Raw genomic sequence first — 18116 nt, 5'->3', positions numbered from 1 at the left:
CCTTGAAGAGGAGACCGAGCTGGGTCCTCCTGGTGCTTTGGGGAGGATGCTGAGGTGAGTTTGGTAAGCAGAGTTGTTTCGGATGATGCAAATGTGAAGCTGCTGCTGAAGGGTGGTTTCGTATCCTGTCTTGGTCAGTGGGGGCTGATTTGCTCACGCTTACCTCCCTTCATACAAACACTATTCTGTTGCTTCCTCAACCAGCTGTTTCCTCTTTTTTTTCCAGTATTTGTGAGGCAAAGGTGCCATGACATCAGCTCTATTATTTTTTGGAAATTCCACACTTGCCTTCTAATCTGACTGACTGGCCCCTGTCCCTATAAAAAGCAAGGACTGAGCCAGCACCTCGCAAAAGGCACAGGAGGAACCTGCTCTGGTCCTGCTTCTGCTCTTGCAGCTTATCCCTGTCCAGGATGAACACCTCCACACTCTGCCTCTCTGTCATCCTGGTTGCTGCCCTCTTTTCTCAGGCCTTTCCTGCTCCATGTGAGTATAGCATCCCTCTGCTCTCCTGGGGTGGACTTTTGCTCTGACTGCCTGTAATTTGGAGCAGAACTGGCAAAAGTCAGCTGCAAAGGTTGGAAACCTGCTTGAATGACTTCTCCTGATTTATTTGGACTGGTCTTTCTTTCTAACATCCTTTCATCTTAGGGATGAATTTTACTGGTATCAAGGTTTTCAGGTTTCCTTTCCCCTGATTTTGTTTCTGGCCTTTAGGAGTGGACGCAGGGTAACCAAAGGGTTTTTTACCCTGGGATGTGAGTGTAAAACTTTTAACAAGCAATCCTAGCAATGTTGTTTATCAAGCTTTAGTGTTCACAGCAATTTCTTGCTGATTTTCAGGGAAAACAGGAGGAGAAGGGGCTTTCCAGCTGATTAAGGGGTGGTTGCCTGTGCTCTCAGCCAGGAATGTGCAAGTTATTGAGAGATGATCTCAGGCTGGATCTCCTGATCTCTTCCAGTGGGATCTGACACAACTCCGTGCTGCTTCAGCTACACCTCACGAAAGCTGCCCCAGAGTCATGTGCAGGAGTATTTCTACACCAGCAGCAAGTGCTCCCAGCCAGCAGTTGTGTAAGTACCGGCTTTGGGCTGTGAGGGGAGGCTTTGCCAGCCTTAGGGCTCCTGGCTTCACATTCAACAGGGCCAGGAGCAGGGTGCTGTGAGCTATCATCCCCGGGGGAAGGGAGCAGCCACCCAGGTCCCTGTGCAGCGTGTGAGCCCTCACCCTCCTCAGCTGAGAAATAAGTGGTCCTTGGTCTCCTTGGACTGTCGCGGTGCTGGGAATAAGGCATGGGAAGGAGGTCAGGAGCCAGCAGGACCTTCCAGAGCTGATGAGCCCAATCCACACAACATTCCACGCTGCATCCAGGCTCACCTCTGCATTGGACAAGGAGATGAATATCTGAGCGTGGCAGGTTCTCCCAAGGGACCCTGATCTCCCCCTGGGTTTTAGCAGGCTCTGCAGCTCCCGGATGCTTGCGGGCTTGTGGGAGATGATCCAATGACATGACCCAAGTCCCTCACTCATGTCCCTTTTCCCCTTCGGGACTGTAACCCCTGAACCTCTGACTTGCCAGGTTTGTGACCAGGAAGAAGCGGGAGGTCTGTGCTGACCCTGATGCCAGGTGGGTGAAGGAATATGTGAACAGCCTGGAGCTGCAGTGAGCACTGGAAGCTGAGAAGTCCTGTCAGACCATCCGTCAGAGCTTGGCACAGACCTAGAAATGCTACTGCCACGCACCAGGACCTGCTGAGCCACCTTGGGACCCCTGAAGTCCGTTCCAAAGGTGTCATTTATATGCAATAATTCAGCCACACTTAGGGCAGCCGTGAGGCTGAAGACCTCCTGGCCTTGCAGACCCATCTTAGGCCCTTCTGTGTGATGCGGCTAAACTGAGCTCCACCTTGTGCCTCCACTGCTAGAATGGGAGGGGGATTTCATCCCAGAGCTAGATTGGAATTAGGTCTGAGTGCTGTCCTGTAAGCCCAGGCTGAGTTTTGCCTGCTGAATTTTGTAGCGGTGCAGTAGATGCTGTGGGTAACATCTGCGCCTAGAGAAGGAAGTGGTACCCTGGTTTCTTACAGGATGCTCGTTGTGGAACCGCAGTGTTCGGGCTTATTCTCAAACCACTGTTTTGTGCTGGTGCCAAAGAATAAAGTTGTTTTCCCTCTGTGTCATCTGTGTCGTTTCCCTCCTGTTTGGAAAACAGGGACCCCACTACGACTATTTTGGGAGACATAGGGGAAAAACCCCAACTTCTCAGCTGGAAATGCCCCAGCCTCCTTAGCTCTGAAAGCCTTTCCTTCTGCTTGGCCTCCCTGATCCCAGAACCTCAGCAGCAGCAGCCTCAGCACCTGCTAGCACCTCCCAGCCCCCATGCTGATGCAGAGCCAGAACTTCCTCCCAGCCCTTTCCCCCCATCATATCATAGGCTGGGAGCTGGTGGGGCTTTGCCACTGCAGATCTGGCAAAGGAATGCCTGGAAATCTCAGGGTGGGGATTCAGGGGTGTCCCTATGGTGAGATGGAAGGGGGGTGGCTGGGACCACATCACTGGCACAGACTGCTCTGGGAATGCAGCCTGAGACAGGCTTAGCCCTTGGGATGCTCAGTTAGTGTTCATTGCAAGACAGGCACCAATTCACTGCTGTTCTGAATCTTCCTGGGGAAGGAAACAAGAATTTTGTTTAATAAAGCACAAAGTAAAACCAACAAAAGCACTTTATCAGCCTGCGGTTGACATTTAAAACTGGCTGATTGCTTTGTGGGTAGAAAACGAAACTGCTGGTCCCACCTCCCTGTGCTGAAGCTCTACAGGGGATGGGAACAATTCGGGCTGTATCCATCAGAGCCGGCTGAAGCAAAAGTTCAGAAGCTTTTGTATCACCCCTTGGACAAGAGTATCCCCACCTGGCAGCTTGGCAGGTCAAGTCTTCACTTCCAAGGACATTTTCCAGCATTTTCCACTCCATCACCACGGGAGCAATTTCTTCAGGCCCCCCTCATGTCCAGCAACAAATGACCTCCAATAATCAGGGCCAAGAAAACCAGTGTGAGATAAAATCCTGTAAAACACCCCCAAGCCCCGTTGGTGCCATGGTGGTCTGCAGATGTTCATGTTGTCTCCTGACCTCCCCTTGCTCATCATCACCTCTGCCCAGGGCATCACCTTCCCCATCCCTGAAGGCGTTTAAGTGGCACATAGGGATGTCGGTCAGTGGTGGCCCTGGCAGAGCTGGGGTAGTGGCTGGGGCAACCATCCTAGAGGTCTTTTCCAACCTTAGTGATTCTGTGGTTCTGGGTGGGTGGACTCACCTGGAGCAGAGCAGGATTGAGAAAGAAAAGCAGCAACAAGGAGAGGAACAAGGCTCAAGCAGAGAGACCTTCAAGTTCCCATCACACAGACCATGTTTGTGCTTAGCACTGATCCATCCAGCCCCCACTTTCCACGGGGTAGCACCAGTGATGGGACGTGTAAATGGGTGGGTTTAGGAGAAAGGATTCTTGGATGAAGTGGCCAGTGCAGATTGAAAAGAGAGAAATTGAAGTGGCTGAGGTGTGAGGCCAAGTTCAAACCATCAGTTCTCCAGGAGTGGCAGTGAGAGGCTGTGCCAGGATGTTCATGATGGGATTGGAGCAGGGACCAGCAGGGAGACAATGTGGACATTGGGACTGAGGGTAGCCATGGCTCCTCTCTCTTCCCAGGGCCTCTTCAAGTGAAGCTGGGACAGAGGGAACAGCCACAGGGTTCATGCTCTCAAAAAGGCCAGAGAAAAGCAGGCTATCCAGTGTTTTGCCCATGGAACCATGAAGGTCTTCTGATCTCCTGATGTTCTCTGCCACTGCAGGCAGTGAAGGAAACATTCCCTAAGTTCAGCAACTGGAAACCGAAACCAGAAAGGCTTGAGAGGGAAATTCCCACAAGTGCCTGGGCACACAGCCAGGGACTGCCTGGAGGGGAGGCAGCTGCAGCACTGGATGCTCCAGCCTCTCCAGCCTGTCCCTGAATCCCGGGCATGGGATAAACCCCAGTACTCCCCTCAACTTCCCTTTCTCCAAAACATCCATCCTCCATGCCCTCTCAGCACTCAGGGTCCCAGACCAGGGACAATTTGGGGCTCCTGCAGTTCCTCTGCAGCACCAAAAGTGGGGTTGGGATGTCCTCACGGGTATGGGAGACACCCAGCACCCCGTTCCCGGGCTCTTCACCCACTCCTGTCCATCCACTGGCCACTGTGCTCCAGGGTTTCACAGTGCAGTGAGGTAGCCCCACTCAGGATACACCCCCTGCAGACTTTCATCTCTCCACATATTTCCCCAGCACCAGCACCATTTCCTGGAACACAGAATGATGCTGGGCTGGGCTGCCCTTTGCTGGGATGCTGCTCCTTGGATGTCCATGACCCTCTTGCCTCCAGCCAGCTTTCCTGCCTGGAAAACACAAGACTAGAGAGAAATCACAAGACAACACAGAGGTGCTTTCCCAGCCTCAAGAGTTGCCAAATCTGACCTATAGCTGCAGCAGGAAAAAAATAAACACTAAGAGAAAGCGCTTTTTTGCTTTAGAAAGAAGAATGGGATGTGGGCAAGGCCAGGACAGCTCTGGACTATGCTGTGAGGGTACTTGAAGGTGGTCTGTAAGAAAAATGCTGACAAAACTTTTAGCAGGGCCTGTTGCTGTAGGACAAAGGGGAATGGTATTACACTGAAGAAGGTCAATTTAGAATGGACATTGGGAAGAAATTCTTCTCTGTGAGGGTGGGGAGGCCCTGGCACAGGGTGCCCAGAGAAGCTGTGGCTGCCCCAGCCCTGCAAGTGTTCCAGGCCAGGTTGGATGGGACTTAGAGCACACTGGTCCAGCAGAAGGTGTCCCTGCCCATGGCAGGGATGGAATGAGATGGGCTTTAAGTCCTTTACAACCAAAATCCTTCTGGGATTTCTTCCCAGAGTGCAGATGTCAAGGAGCCCTGAGCATGACCTCCATGGACAAGCTGTGCCCAGCACTGTGCTTTTACCCTTGGGACCTGCTCCTTCCCATTCGTGTTCCCATGGAAAGCTGCATCCTGAGAACAACTGCAGCAGGTTTTCTGCTGCTTGTTTTACCCCTGCAGCAAGAGCTGGACCTTCCTCTTTGTTTTACAGGTGGGAAAGTGAGGAACAAACCCCATTGGGATGGTCAGAATGAAAGATGGGTCCCCTGTTCCTCTCCAAGCAGCACTGCTGGTCTCAGCATGACTTACTGCACACCCATGGACCAGTCTGAGGTGGGGTGTGTGGGGCTGGGAGCAGCAAGTGTGTGGGATGTGCCTGGGGAGTGTGGAGAGCAGATTCATGTGTGTAAAAGTCCCACATGTGGATAAGAACACATCTAATTCTGTAGAGGATGTGGGGGGTGGGGGTGTGTGCAGTGGGGGAATGAGGTTTTGGAGGATGTTCCTGAGTCTGCAGAGTGGAAACTTTATGGGTTTGCCTCAAACCATTTTCCATCTTCATGTGTCCTACAGAGGCTCAGATGGCTCAGAGGGATGTTCTGTGTGTGAGCTGGTGAACACCACACGGAGGCACATAAGAGGGAAAAAGCAAAGGTTTTCTCCAAATTCTTTATTCTCCAGAATCAGGAGTTCATGTGTATAAACCAGGGTCCCCTGTCATCCAACACTGAGTCACCCTCCTATAAATAACCCTCCCTGTCACCCCCCTATAAATAATATCATTATCCACATGGAAAAAAGGACTGACTGCCCCATATGATAATTTCTTAAATAACTTCAAATAATACAGCAGCCGAGGCGCAGTCCCATGGGCCTGGGGTCGGGGCAGAGGGATGAGGCTGCGGCCTGGTCCGTGCAAGCCAAGGATAAGCAGCAGCTCCGAACACAAGGTGTCCTTCCAGCACTCCCTTGGGGACACCTGCAGATGCTCCTGCAGCTCCTGTTGTCCCAGGGTCCTGCTCCATGGCTGGAGCTCAGGATAACATGACTTGTCCATGATAGCAGCTACACACATGCCCTCCTGCTTGGTTCAGTTCTGCTCCAAGATTTGCAGGTGTCTTTGGACCCAGGTGTTTTCGGGATTGGCACAGACCTGGCGGCCTTCCTTTGTGACAAACCTGTGGAACAGGGATGGGACATGTTAGATCTCTGCTCACACCTGCTTCCCAGGAGAGCCTGGGTCCCAGCTTTGAGCATCACAAGAGGTTTACCCCTATGCTCCCCACTCCCATCCCTTGTCCCACACTGCCTCCTCCACTCCTGCAAGAGCACCCCTGGGTATCCCCAGCAATCCCTGTGTGAGCCTTTTCTCCTTGGTATTCCCCTCTCCCTGCTGTGTTCCTGCAGCCCCCCTTGCTGTGCAGAGCTGGTCAGCCCCCCATCCCCCCCAGCGGCTGTCCCCACCCTGTCCCCCGTGCTGGCACTCACACGACAGCCGTCAGGGGACAACTGCTGCTGGTGATATAATGACGCTGGATGCGCTTCCATGGGAGCTTGTGCTGTGTATATTTGACACAGCAGATTGGGAGGTCAGATCCAGCTAGAAGAGGCAAAGGAAGACAATGTGAGCAGTGGGAGCTGTGCTGTCAGGGAAGGTAGTGAGGAATTAGAGAATAATTAAGGTTGAAATGGACATGGGGGGATCATCTGGTCCAATGCCACGAGCAGTATCAAGGTACTGTGGGAGATTCTCAACCTGCCATTGATCAGAGCTTCACTTCCCCAACTCCTCCAGCCCCAGGGCAGAGGCTGAAATCCTTCAACTCTAACCAGGAATAAGTGCTCTGAGCCCAGGGTGGATGGATGGACGGGTGGATGGATGGATGGATGGATGATTTTCTAATTCCAGGGTTCCTACATGCAGCTGATCTCTGGGCAGAGTGGAGAGTGGCACAAATGCTGATAAATTCCCAGTTATCTCCATGGGAGCTCAATGGAGAAATAACACTGAAGGCCCAGATCTGTTCTCCCTTCACAAATGAAAAAGCAGGACTCACCTGGACCAGAGAAAGTCTGGGAGAAGGAGGCTGAAATGAGGAGAAGAGCCAATCCAGCTGCAGAGACCTTCATCTTTCCGTCAGGCGAGGGCTGTCGGAGCAGGACCAGAAGCTCCGGAAGATGCAGCTCAGTGTGCAGGAGCTGGATTCAGCCCCCTTTTAAAAAGGAGTCCTGGAGGCAGCTGGGAGAAGCCGAAATGGAAATTCCAACATGATGAAAAAGGATGACATGAAAGTGAAAATAGCTGAAAGGAATTAGATGGAACAGAAAAAAGTAAGGCAGAATGGAATATGGTTCACAATGCCAAGTGACTCAGCACTCATTTTTGCTTTATTCAAAACAAAAGGAAACTAAAATATGCCAAGTGGCCTGGACACAAAGAGGAGAACGGTCCCTCTGGACTCCAGGGGGAGTTTCCCAGTGAAGCTGTTTAGGGAAAGACAATGTTTGTGTAAGATTATGCAGCTCTGGAAAAAACCCCACCAGGCAGCACAGAAGTGCTCTCGTGCCGTGTGTGCTGGGTGTTTGCCAGAGACTACTGAGCTGCTGCCCCAGAGCTCAGGGGTGGCTGCACTGAGGGCTCTGTGCCACCCCAAACACTCTGCCTGCCCTCCCCACACCCACAGGGCTGGTGAGGAGCTGAGGCTTGAATTCATCCAGCCCAGTCTGTGGGGAGGCTGCCCAGGACCATCTCCAGGTGGGCTGTGAGACCCCACAGCCTCTCTGGACAGCCTGTTTCAGAGTGCAGTAAAGTTTTATCTGGTGTTTAAATAGAATTTCTCATTGCCTCTTGTCCTGTCAGTGGCTACCACTGAGGAGAGTTGGGCTGCATCTGCTTTGCTCCACACACGTTGGTAAGAATCCCCTGAGCCTTCTCCAGCCTGAACTGTACCAGCATCTCCTCCCTGGAGAGATGCTCCTGTCTCTTCATCATCTCTGTGGCCCTTTGCTGGACTCCCTCCAGCATGTCCATAGGTCTCTAACCCTGGGGAGCCCGGAACTGGACCCAGCACTCGAGGAACAGCCTCAAAAGTGCTGAGTAGAGGGGAAAGGTGTGACAACCCCTCCTCCCAGCTTTGTGTCACCTGCCAGCTCGCTAAGGGCGCCCTTTGTCCCATCAGCCAGGACATGAAGATATTAAGTATCGATCCCTGGGTTTCCCCGCTGTTGCCTTGGCATCCAGCTGGACTTTGTGCCATAGATCACAACCCTCCAAGCACAGTATCCAGCCCATTCTTGCCTCTCTCACTGCTGTTTAACTAACCCACCCTTCATCAGTTTGCCCTTAGCAGTCACAGGCCTCCCAAAGGGCAGGATCCCACCTGGGAGCAGGGAGTTCACTGGCAAAAGGGGTTTGCCACACCTGAGACATTTTTCCAGCCTCAGCCACTCCCTCCAAAAGATGGCTTGGGTAGAAGATGGATTTTCTGGCTAAAGAGGTGAGAAGAAAGTGGCGGACAACCTGCCTGACATGGGAGAGACTTGCAAGTCTCAGCAGGCCAACAACTCAGGGCAGCTCCTTGGGGAGAAGGGAGAGGGATGACCTAGGCTTCCTGATGTCCTGTCACATTCAGACCCCACCACTGCAGAGAGGATGCTCAGGCCTCTGGTTGTATTCCTGAGCCTGGATTTTCTCTCCCAGGAGTCTAAACCCCCTGCTTGGCTACCCTGGATCTGCACATGAGAGCGATGGAGGTACTGTCCTTCACCAGCTGGCTTGTCCCTGGCCGGGACTGAAAGAAGAAGGTTGGAGGTTCCTGAGACTGGTGATGGTCTGTTCCTTCCCATGCTTATCCCATGGGGAGGATTTGTTTTGCATTCCTCCTTTCCCTCATGGTCTTGTCCTGCATTACATTCCTGATGCTGCCGGCCGTGACTCATCCTCATCTGGGCAGCGACCTCACCGGAGTGGCCAAGGGTGTGCTTTTAGAGGGGACAAAGGCTCTGTAAGTCCTGAATGGATATCAGAGAAGGTGGTGGTTTTTGCCAGAAGCAAGCTCTGGCAGGATCAGCTCTTTGTTCCCTTGGTAAGTCTGATCAGCTCAGCACAGAACAAGAAGTGGCTCCAGCTTTTGGCTGAATTGCTGCTGAAAAAAACCAAATTGTGGCTTTTTGCCACGGAAATAATTCATTCAGAAACCAACAGTGGGGGTTTTATGTTCCTCTGTTCTTGCAACTCACATGTGAGTGCGTGCTCGGGGAAGTGACAAACGCCAGCGCTGCGTGGAGCGGTGACAGAGGCTGCAGAAAGGCACCCTGCGGCTGGCACCAGCCAGTGACAGCTTTGCTCATGGGAACTTCGCACCTTCTGCTCACCAGCTGCTGCCTGCAAGGCACAAACCATGAGGCTGATTATGTGCACGGGGCACAGGGGGATGTGGGGAGGCGTGGTGGCTGTGATGGGACCTGCAGCTCTGTCTTTGACCTGGAAACTCTGAGATGGTCAGTGTGAGGAAAGAAAGTATAACTGAATGTGAGGAGCTGAAGAAGGAGGAGGAGGCGGAGGAGGAGGAGGTGCTGCAAAGAGCTCCTGCAGCTGCAGCCCCTCGGTTGTGTCACCAGTGGATGCCCACAGAGCTGCTTTGTCAGCGGGGTTGTTGTTTCCCCCAGAATGCTGGGAAGCCTGCTGGAAAGGGGGGGGCACCTCCTCCCCATCACAGACACCCCCCCGCCCCCAGGGCTCCAGCTTTGAGTCACCGGCTGCCAGCCCTGGAGCTCCTGCCAGGATGATGCCGAGTGAGTCGCCCTTGCGGACCTCCGGGGCGGTTTTCTGGTTTCGGTTTTCTGCTTCTGGCCACTGGTTTTCGCTTCTCTGGCAAATCCCAGAGCCCTCTGCTACTGCAGTTCCTGTAGTTTAAGTGTTTATGAGCTGACGCCTCTCAAGGTTCCTTTATTATTCCTGGAAACAAGCCATTCTTTACCACTTTAGCCTCACCCGACTGGGGTATGAGGTTTGTTTTGGTGCAGGCAGGATAGAAATAGAAAGCTAAAATTATTCAAAGGAGAAGAGTGTAGGGAAGGATGTTATGGGGGTGCTGAGCCTGCATCCCATGGGATATAAACAGTGACAAAGATTAGCCCAGAAGCTTTCAAACTCCTTCAAGCTCCCCTGAAATCGTGCCCTCGCCTATAGCCACAGGTCACAAAGCCAAGAACCCAGGGCAGGGGCATGGGGGTACTTTGCCCATGGGTGATGGTGAGGGTACTCCCCAGGATTGTGGGGGACTTTGTCAGCCCCCCCCAGGGGCACAGCTCACCCGTGGGGGCTGCACTATCCCAGCCCTGGCACTGAAGGACCTTGGAGCACAGAAAGGAGTATTATTATCCCCGTTACTTCCTGTAGCCTTTTCTCCTCCTTCTGTAAGTCCACAAGTGGATGCAGGCTCTGGGGAGCTGGATGATCCATTTGGGAGATGCTGGTGGCTTCACCTGGGGCAGAGGTGAGGTGCTCTGGGGGTCACAGCACAGCACTGTCCCTCAGGTGACCCCTGATCGAGCCCAGCTCCCTCTACTCCCACTCACAAACCGAGCCCAGCAAGTCCCAGCATGTGGCTGCGCATTCCTGCATGGTCCCCAAGGGATGCAGGAACCCTGGGGCTGGGGAGGGCAGGGGATGCTGTGGCTGTGGAGGCTGTGGGGAGATGCAGGAGAGGCCGTGGGGCAGTGGAAGGGTGCAAGAGCCCACAGGGGGAGGCTGCAGGGCCATGAAGTGATGGAGGAGAGGCTGTGGAGCTGTGGCATATCAGTGAGCAGTGCCAAAGCTCTCCGAGCCCTCCCCTCTCCCCCAGGGGATGCGGGTGCCAGGCACAGCCCGTGCTAGCTGGGGCAGCCAGACAATATCCCCTTTGAAGGGCACAAACCCATCTGGGGTGGCAAAACCCTCCACATCACGTGGGACAGGACCTGCACTTCAGAGAAACGCTGCCGAACACCCCAACCTCCAACCAGCCGCACACATGGGAAGTGGTTTTACAGTTTTGAATACATCATGAGGCCAGTAAACACCAGTGCATGACCATGGCTGTTCACTGGCAGCTGCAGAGCTCACACCCCGCTGTGGGACCGGGGCTCGCACCTCCCGTGGGGCTCCGAGCTCCCCGCAGTGACACAGCCCTGCCAGGACTCTGCAGAGAGGGGCCAGCGCTGGGCAAGGGAGTCTGGGGGCCATCAGTCCCCACCCCTGGAGGGGTTTAACAGATGTGTGGATGTGGCACTTGGGGACCTGGGTTAGTGGTGGCCCTGGTAATGCCTGGAGGATGGTTGGACTCGATGATCTCAGAGGGCTTTTCCAGCCTAAATGATTCCATGATTCCATGATTGGGGAAGTCCTCCAGCTGTGGCAATGGCCCTGACACAAGTTTAAAGGTTATCCCTGCTCTCAGGGGAGGTTGTGGTTCTAACCTGTGGGGATCAGCCAGACATCCCACGCTCCCTGGGGGGACCTCCACCCACCCCATCCCAAAAAGCCTAGAAATCTGCACACCAGGAGCACCAATGAAAATGAAAACTATTTGTATCTTATGTATTTTTATTTTTCCTCGATTATAATGGGCAGGCAAGGCCCACTGGATTCACTAAAAGTGGGTTTGGTTTTCATAGAATCATAGAATCAAAAAGTTGGAAGGGACCTTAAAGACCACTTTATTCACCCCCTGCCATGGGCAGGGACACCTCCCACTGTCCCAGCTGCTCCAAGCCCCAATGTCCAGCCTGGCCTTGGACACTTCCAGGGATCCAGGGGCAGCCACAGCTGCTCTGGGCACCCTGTGCCAGGGCCTGCCCACCCTCCCAGGGAAGGATTTCTTCCTCATATCTATTCTAACTCTACCCTCTTTTAGTTTCCATCACAGCAGAGCTCTGAATTTTCAGCCTGGTCCTCCTTGCTCTTCCTGGGGCACTCACCAACGATCTGCGGGAGGTGGGCAGAGGATGCAGTCCCAGGAGAGACACTTTGTCTGGTCCTCCCAGACTTTTGGGGTTTGAGGGATACTGAAGGGGCTGGGTTGGGTATGTCCCAGCCCCTGGAGCCAGCAGTCAGGGTGAACCAGGGGCACAGCCCCACAGTCACCTCCCTAAGGCTCAAAAATTGCAAAAACTCAGGTTTCCCCTGTTTCTTTCTTTGCATGCCAAGAATGGAGAGGGGTGTGGAGCAAAGAGGCTTTTTTATTTCACTTTAATTTGCTTTGAAATACTGTACCCTCCATCCTCTTTGGTTTGCTCTGCTTCAAAAGAAAGGCCAGGAAAAATCTGAGGCATCAGCCATTAGAAAGAAGAGCACTTCCCAGAATATTTTATTTTGTAAAATGCCTTTGCTGGAGAAGGATGGGACCTTTATCAAGATACACATTTCTTATCAGCTATGACCAGCTTCCTGTCCTGACATGACTTTGGGGAAACACAAAGTGTTTCCTGTGGAACCAGCCAGAGGTGACCGGCCAAGTTGGCCATGCTCTCCCCTGGACCCACCACACTGGAGACAGATGGTCCCCAGTCACTCCCACAGGCACAGGTTCTTACTGGAGTCAGTTCCAGGATGTGACATCATCTAAAAAATTCCAACATTTCTCCAGAAATGTCAAGAATGGTGGGGGTGAAATTTCTGGACACTGATGTAATGTCACTGGTGCTGGAGCTGGAGCTGGAGCAGGGCAGGATGGAGTTGGAGAGGTCGGTGGATCTTGGCTTAGGGGCAATTTCTGAACTCAAGACATCTTTCATTACTTCCTTTTCTGAGTGAATCCCAGTTCCTCAGCATTAAACCCTGCAATAAATAGCAGCTTACATCAGCCTATGTCACCAGTTTTTTCCAGGTTCCCCATTAATTAAGACAGAGAATTTCCCTATTTCTGCTGTCACTGAATTTATTTTAGGCATTTGCTTTACTTAGCACTTTCTTCTGGGATTTTTTGGGGGACTTGTAGAAAACCTCAATCATATCCCTCTGTGTAAAACAGGGCAACATCCTTCAGATGGCAAATCCCACTGACTCCAAGCACTGCCTGCTGGATCAGGAATTCTGAAGCCACCTGATGGGAAAACTTCTTTTTTACACCACCACTTTGCTGTGTAATTAAATTAATTCCCCCAGAGATGTTCCAGCCCACTTTTCCCACTCTTCCATGGCCATTTTCATGTCTCAAGGCACCTCCCAGGGAAAATGGTTCCTCATCTGAGACACACTCAACCATCCTTCCTAAAAGGGCGAAGAGCTGGAAGAGATGACTTTCTCTTTTCATCATCACTGGAATGTGGGAAGTGGGTAAGGAAACATTTTTTAGGAGCATGTTGCAACATCCCAGGGCATCACCGGCATGACTGTAGCCTCCCACCTCCATCCAGCTGGCCACAAGCTGGCACAGCAGGAGCCTTTGTCAGATTTCTAAGGAAGAATTTGATTGCTAGAAACCAAGCAACTTGGCTTTGGGGTTATTTTTGGCTCTCAGCAGTGGAAAAGTTTCAGCCCTTACAAGTCCCCTGTAACACACATTACCTCAACTAAACTGATTCTAAACTGATCCTAAACTGATTCAGCTAAACTAAGAAAATTTTTGCTTTTATTAACTTCAAAATAGTCCCCAAGAGGTCAAAATAATTTGCTGACAAAGGGATTAAGGCGCAGAGGTGTCCAGCCTGAAAGGGAAAATCCCTCATTGAAAACATTTGAATAATCAAAGCAGATCCCAAACTAATTCTTCTGTTTTCATGAAACTCATCATTTAGCAGAACATCTCTCCACATTTTGGCACCGTGAGCCTCGGGAGCAGGACAGGAGCACTCGGCTGCAGGGGCTGGATCTCCAGGCATAACCCGTGGATGCCTGAGGGCACAATCAGAGGAGCAGCTCAGAGACAAACCATGCTCCTCCATCCATGTACAAGTTATATTTCCTGAGCAGCCAGACAGGATCCAAGGGAGCTGACGCTCACTCCCTCCCACCCCAGCTGGCGTCATCAGAACGCCAGGTTCCCACCTCCTGCCTGGCTGAGTGCCCTGCATGTGGAGGCAGGCTCTCTCCTCATCTTCCCAGGATATTTGGGGACAAGCAAGATGACAAACAGAGTGAGGGAATGGGATCTGGACTGATGAGTGAGCCTGCAAGGTGCCTCTCTGCAGAGGGAAAGATGGAAACGGGCCAGATCAGCTCTGAAAGGGGATGCTCAGCTTGGCAAGAGCCATATTTGCTCCGTGGGGTAGATGTGCCCTCCCCAGCCTGGGTGAAAGCCACCACCACATCTCCCAGCAGGAGCCTCCCTGAGGGTGGGACAAATCTGTGGCTTCTCCTGCGCCTTGTCCTCTGGACCCCTCACCGTCCACCTGGAGCAGGGCAGGTCCCCTGCATGGAGCTAACCTGGCACGGCTGGTGGAGGGTGGAGAATACTGGGAAAATACCCGGTTATTTACAGAAGGTTCCTGGGGCAGTAGCTGGAAACCTTTAATAGAACCAGGATGAGTCAATGCTCAGTGCTGCTGGGGGGAGTGCAGAGGTGCTGGGGTGAGGTTGGGTTGCTCCACTTCACATTATAAACCTTCCACTGGCTTTCAGGAAGTGTCTATCAAGACATCACCACTCCATGATGTCTTGAAAATAACAAAATGGAGACATTCCCTGGGAATGTATGCGTTCCTGTAGAGAACAGATATCCTTCTAGGAACATCTTGGTCCAGCTGGACAGCCCTCAGCTCTTCCCAGAGCACTCATCACCTCCCTGCCTGGCCTTCCCTCTCCTCCTCAGGGAGTCTGTTACACCTTCATGACTCTGTGTGGAGGGTGGTGGCTTCTTCCCAGGGAACCATCTCTGTCTCACCCTTTGCCCAGCCTTCACAGTGCTCTTACTCTCTCCCATATATTGTACTGCTTCTCCAGTCTGTGGTCATTTGCTCTCATCAGCTGAGACAGGATACTCTTTTCTTCCCAACCTCCCAGTTTCTGCCCATGCTCTCACCCCACAGTTCATCTGCTCCTCATTTTCAGAAGCACTGTTTCCTTCCTCACCCTGAACTTCAGAGAAATTCTCTCTGCCTCATCTTCAGAGTTACAAGTCTCTACACTTCTTTCAGCTCTCTGCATCCCCATGCCCAGACAACCAGTAGTGCTTGAATTTTAACTGTATAATCTAAATTGTAATTTAATGTCTCCTTATAGGACCTGGAGTGCATCAGGCAGTTCCAGGAGATAACAAATAGCCCATCTCAGCTCTCCTTTCCCTTAAATTGATGGGGAAACTTGAGTGTTTCAGCTTCTGAGACTCCTCTTTCATTACTCAGGAAGTAATGAAAGATGTCTTGAGTTCAGAAATTGCACACTACCTGTGCCAGTGCCTGCCCTGAGCCACCTCCAACCATGGGGAGCACATGCAGGACACTGGTGACAGCTCCCACCTCCTGCTCCTGGGCAGCAAGGGCTTTGCAGATATGGGAGGGGAGAATTCCACAGTAAAGGAGTCTTCAGTCTCTTTTTCCCTAACCAGCCTCATCCCACGAATGCTCCTGGGCCCTCCAGCGCAGCTCTTGCACTGATACTCTCTCCCCTCTGAGCTGCCTGGGAAGGTGGGGTAACAGGGGACTTGACAAATGCAGGAACCTCCACAGAGGAACTTCTTACTAAGGGACAGGCATGAGAGAAGCAGAAATAGCCACAGTGACTGTTTCATATCCTGTGTCACTGGGGAGGCACTGAATCGAGCAGGGAGCTTCACTCTTCCGGGGCTGGGGCTGCTCTGTTCCATCACGAGACTGCACCATGAGTGGACTCTGGTGGAAATTCCACCATGCCTACGCAAGTCACCACATGGACCTCTCGCCCCATAAATTGAGGGGCTGCTGATGGTCTCAGCATCAGACAGCAAAGAGCCTTCCAAGCTTCCCTTGCCTGCTCCAGCTCCAGCCACCACTTCTTCACCGATATGAAGGTGTCTGTGGTTGCCCTGGCCATCCTCATTGCTGCCTTCTGCTACCAGACCTCTGCTGCTCCACGTAAGTCCGGGCTCTCCCCACCTTCCCTAAATGGGGACAGGAGAGATGTCGCTGCTGGAACCGTCCCTTCTGCCAGCACTTCCACTCCAGGTCCCTCCCTCTGTCCCACCATCTTCTGGCAGGTGCTCTGGGGCTGTGGGACAGGCACAGCTCAAAGACCATTAGCACAAAACCTAAAGTATTTTTTACCCTTTTTAGGGTAAAACCACAACCATGCTCCCCACCCCTGCTACAGAGGTCAAATGTGGGCACCCTGAGGAGGGCTAGGGGTGGCCAGGTTTGGGCTGGGAGATGTTGTCTGGTGACATGGGCTGTGTCAATGCCAGCTCGGGGTGAACCCAACAGGGAAACAACTGAAGGAAGAAGAAGAAAAAAGACCCCATCTTTTCTCTTCCTCCTCCACATCCTCCCTGCTCCCTAGACCCAGGGATGGGTGATCCCAGCTCCTGGCCCTGTTCCCCATCCCTTGCTCATGACTGTCTTTACCCTTCACAGTTGGCTCTGATCCACCGACCTCCTGCTGCTTCTCCTACATCTCCCGGCAGCTGCCCCGCAGCTTCGTGACGGATTACTATGAAACCAACAGCCAGTGCTCCCAGCCTGCTGTCGTGTAAGTCCCTCCTCTGGGGCAGGGTTTGGGATGAGAAGCCAGGGAGGAGAAGGCCCCTTTTCCAAAGACAGGGAATGAAGGCTGGGGTAGACAAGAAGTACAAGGCGATGCTTGGAGCACAGAAGCCTCATGCTGGTCCTGCTCTACGCCTTTGCAGATAAAACTGGTGGCTGCTGGATAGGATGGGCAAGGCATGGAGCTGCTCATCCTTGGGAGAGGCTGGGCTTGGGCAGGGCTCTTGTCCCAGCTATGGAAGTGCTCCAGGCCAGGTTGGATGGGGCTTGGAGCAACCTGGGCTGGTGGAGGGTGTCCCTGCCCATGGCAGGGGGTGGAACTGGATGAGCCTTAAGGTGCCTTCCGACCCAAATCATTCCATAATTCCATGATTCTGTGATTCTCCATTCAGTGCTCTCCCACCAAAAACTGACCTCCTCTCACCCCACAGGTTTATCACCAGGAAGGGCCGGGAAGTCTGCGCCAACCCCGTGGAGGACTGGGTCCAGCAGTACGTGAACGAGCTGGAGCTGGACTGAGGTCCTGGACAGATCCAGCTGCTCCATGTCCCCAGCTGCCGGGATGGGCGAGCATGACCAGCTGGGGTTCATTGGAAATGCTTCAATGTCATTTAGAGCTAGCTGAGAAACTGAAAACATTCCAAAATCCAACTTAATGTTGTGCTATTTAATTTTTTATAGGGGAGGGATCAGGTGCAATAACTCTGAGATAAAAAATAACTTTATTTAATATATGTATTTTTTTAATGTAGACTCAGGTCGTATTTTCTGTATTTAAGTACATGTATTTTTGACATAAAATTCAATTCAGATGTCAATAAATGAATATTTTTGTAAGAACCTTCTGCGTTTGCTTCTGTTACAATCCTTTGGGATGACAATAGCTGAAATTATAATAGTGACAGCAAGTTCTTTATTTCCTTTTTCACACTGTCAAAACTCCCACAACTTTCTGTGTCTGAACATACTGTTTTGCAAAATAATAATGAGAAAAGCCATGAAGGAGGAGGTGTGAGAAGGGCAGGGATTACCTTCAGGTAACTTGTCTCAAGCTTTTTATAAGGTATTTAATCTCCATTAATTATGACAACTGGAAGCTCATTAAATTCCACTGCTGGCCCCATTATAGTCAATCAAAATATTACCTTTAGGGGCTGAAATTTAACACATTGGCTGTTTTAGGGAAAGCTTTCTGAGAGCTGCAGGAAAAATGGATCATCTATTTCCAGAGCTGAGGGTGGAAAAGATATGTTTCACTGCAAGAATTTTAGAATTATTTCAAAAAGCTTTCATTTAGCTGGGACATGAAGCTTAGCAGATATTCCCCTCTCAGTAATACCTTGACTCCAAAACCTGCTCATCTCTGGAGATGCCTGTCCAGAGATGACCATGCCAGACGCAGCCCAGGGCAGGACCTGTCCCTGCAAGGAAACGTCTCCACTGGTCCACCCTGGAGCTGAAGGAGATGGAGCCCACCTCAGTGAAGGTATTTCCCACATCCCCGATGGCATTTCCCACACCACCGAT

The 18116-nt window shown here is 52.0% G+C and overlaps 3 protein-coding genes across 3 annotated transcripts; 2 read left to right on the top strand and 1 right to left on the bottom strand.

Moving 5' to 3' along the window:
• Window positions 1-184: 184 nt before the first annotated feature.
• Window positions 185-2179, top strand: LOC104695783 (C-C motif chemokine 5-like). Its single transcript, XM_010409793.3, has 3 exons — window positions 185-486; window positions 963-1074; window positions 1581-2179. Exons 1-3 carry the CDS (start codon window positions 414-416, stop codon window positions 1666-1668), a joined length of 273 nt encoding a protein of 90 aa, XP_010408095.1. The 5' UTR covers window positions 185-413; the 3' UTR covers window positions 1669-2179.
• A 3449-nt stretch (window positions 2180-5628) lies between these two features.
• On the bottom strand, window positions 5629-7299 carry LOC104695784 (C-C motif chemokine 4 homolog). Its single transcript, XM_010409794.3, has 3 exons — window positions 6992-7299; window positions 6423-6534; window positions 5629-6112 (listed from the first exon to the last, which is right to left on the bottom strand). The coding sequence occupies exons 1-3, from the start codon at window positions 7062-7064 to the stop codon at window positions 6025-6027; spliced, it is 273 nt and encodes a 90-aa protein (XP_010408096.1). The 5' UTR covers window positions 7065-7299; the 3' UTR covers window positions 5629-6024.
• Window positions 7300-15654: 8355 nt separating this feature from the next.
• Window positions 15655-17430, top strand: LOC104695785 (C-C motif chemokine 4 homolog). Its single transcript, XM_010409795.4, has 3 exons — window positions 15655-15965; window positions 16461-16575; window positions 17021-17430. Exons 1-3 carry the CDS (start codon window positions 15896-15898, stop codon window positions 17106-17108), a joined length of 273 nt encoding a protein of 90 aa, XP_010408097.1. The 5' UTR covers window positions 15655-15895; the 3' UTR covers window positions 17109-17430.
• Window positions 17431-18116: the final 686 nt, after the last annotated feature.

This window comes from Corvus cornix, chromosome 19 (assembly GCF_000738735.6).
Source record: "Corvus cornix cornix isolate S_Up_H32 chromosome 19, ASM73873v5, whole genome shotgun sequence".
NCBI lineage: Eukaryota > Metazoa > Chordata > Aves > Passeriformes > Corvidae > Corvus > Corvus cornix.
The sequence above is the reverse complement of the archived record's forward strand: the minus strand, read 5'-3'. Positions and strand labels throughout refer to the sequence as shown.

Bases quoted from the DNA above. Each gene is read 5' to 3' on its own strand.
- LOC104695784 (XM_010409794.3), bottom strand. From the start codon at position 7,064: ATGAAGGTCTCTGCAGCTGGATTGGCTCTTCTCCTCATTTCAGCCTCC. The intron at 6,535-6,991 runs GTGAGTCCTGCT...TGCCTCTTCTAG, and splicing joins CCAGACTTTCTCTGGTCCAG to CTGGATCTGACCTCCCAATC. The intron at 6,113-6,422 runs GTGAGTGCCAGC...CCTGTTCCACAG, and splicing joins TGTCCCCTGACGGCTGTCGT to GTTTGTCACAAAGGAAGGCC.
- LOC104695785 (XM_010409795.4), top strand. From the start codon at position 15,896: ATGAAGGTGTCTGTGGTTGCCCTGGCCATCCTCATTGCTGCCTTCTGC. The intron at 15,966-16,460 runs GTAAGTCCGGGC...TACCCTTCACAG, and splicing joins CCAGACCTCTGCTGCTCCAC to TTGGCTCTGATCCACCGACC. The intron at 16,576-17,020 runs GTAAGTCCCTCC...CTCACCCCACAG, and splicing joins TGCTCCCAGCCTGCTGTCGT to GTTTATCACCAGGAAGGGCC.
- LOC104695783 (XM_010409793.3), top strand. From the start codon at position 414: ATGAACACCTCCACACTCTGCCTCTCTGTCATCCTGGTTGCTGCCCTC. The intron at 487-962 runs GTGAGTATAGCA...GATCTCTTCCAG, and splicing joins TCAGGCCTTTCCTGCTCCAT to TGGGATCTGACACAACTCCG. The intron at 1,075-1,580 runs GTAAGTACCGGC...CTGACTTGCCAG, and splicing joins TGCTCCCAGCCAGCAGTTGT to GTTTGTGACCAGGAAGAAGC.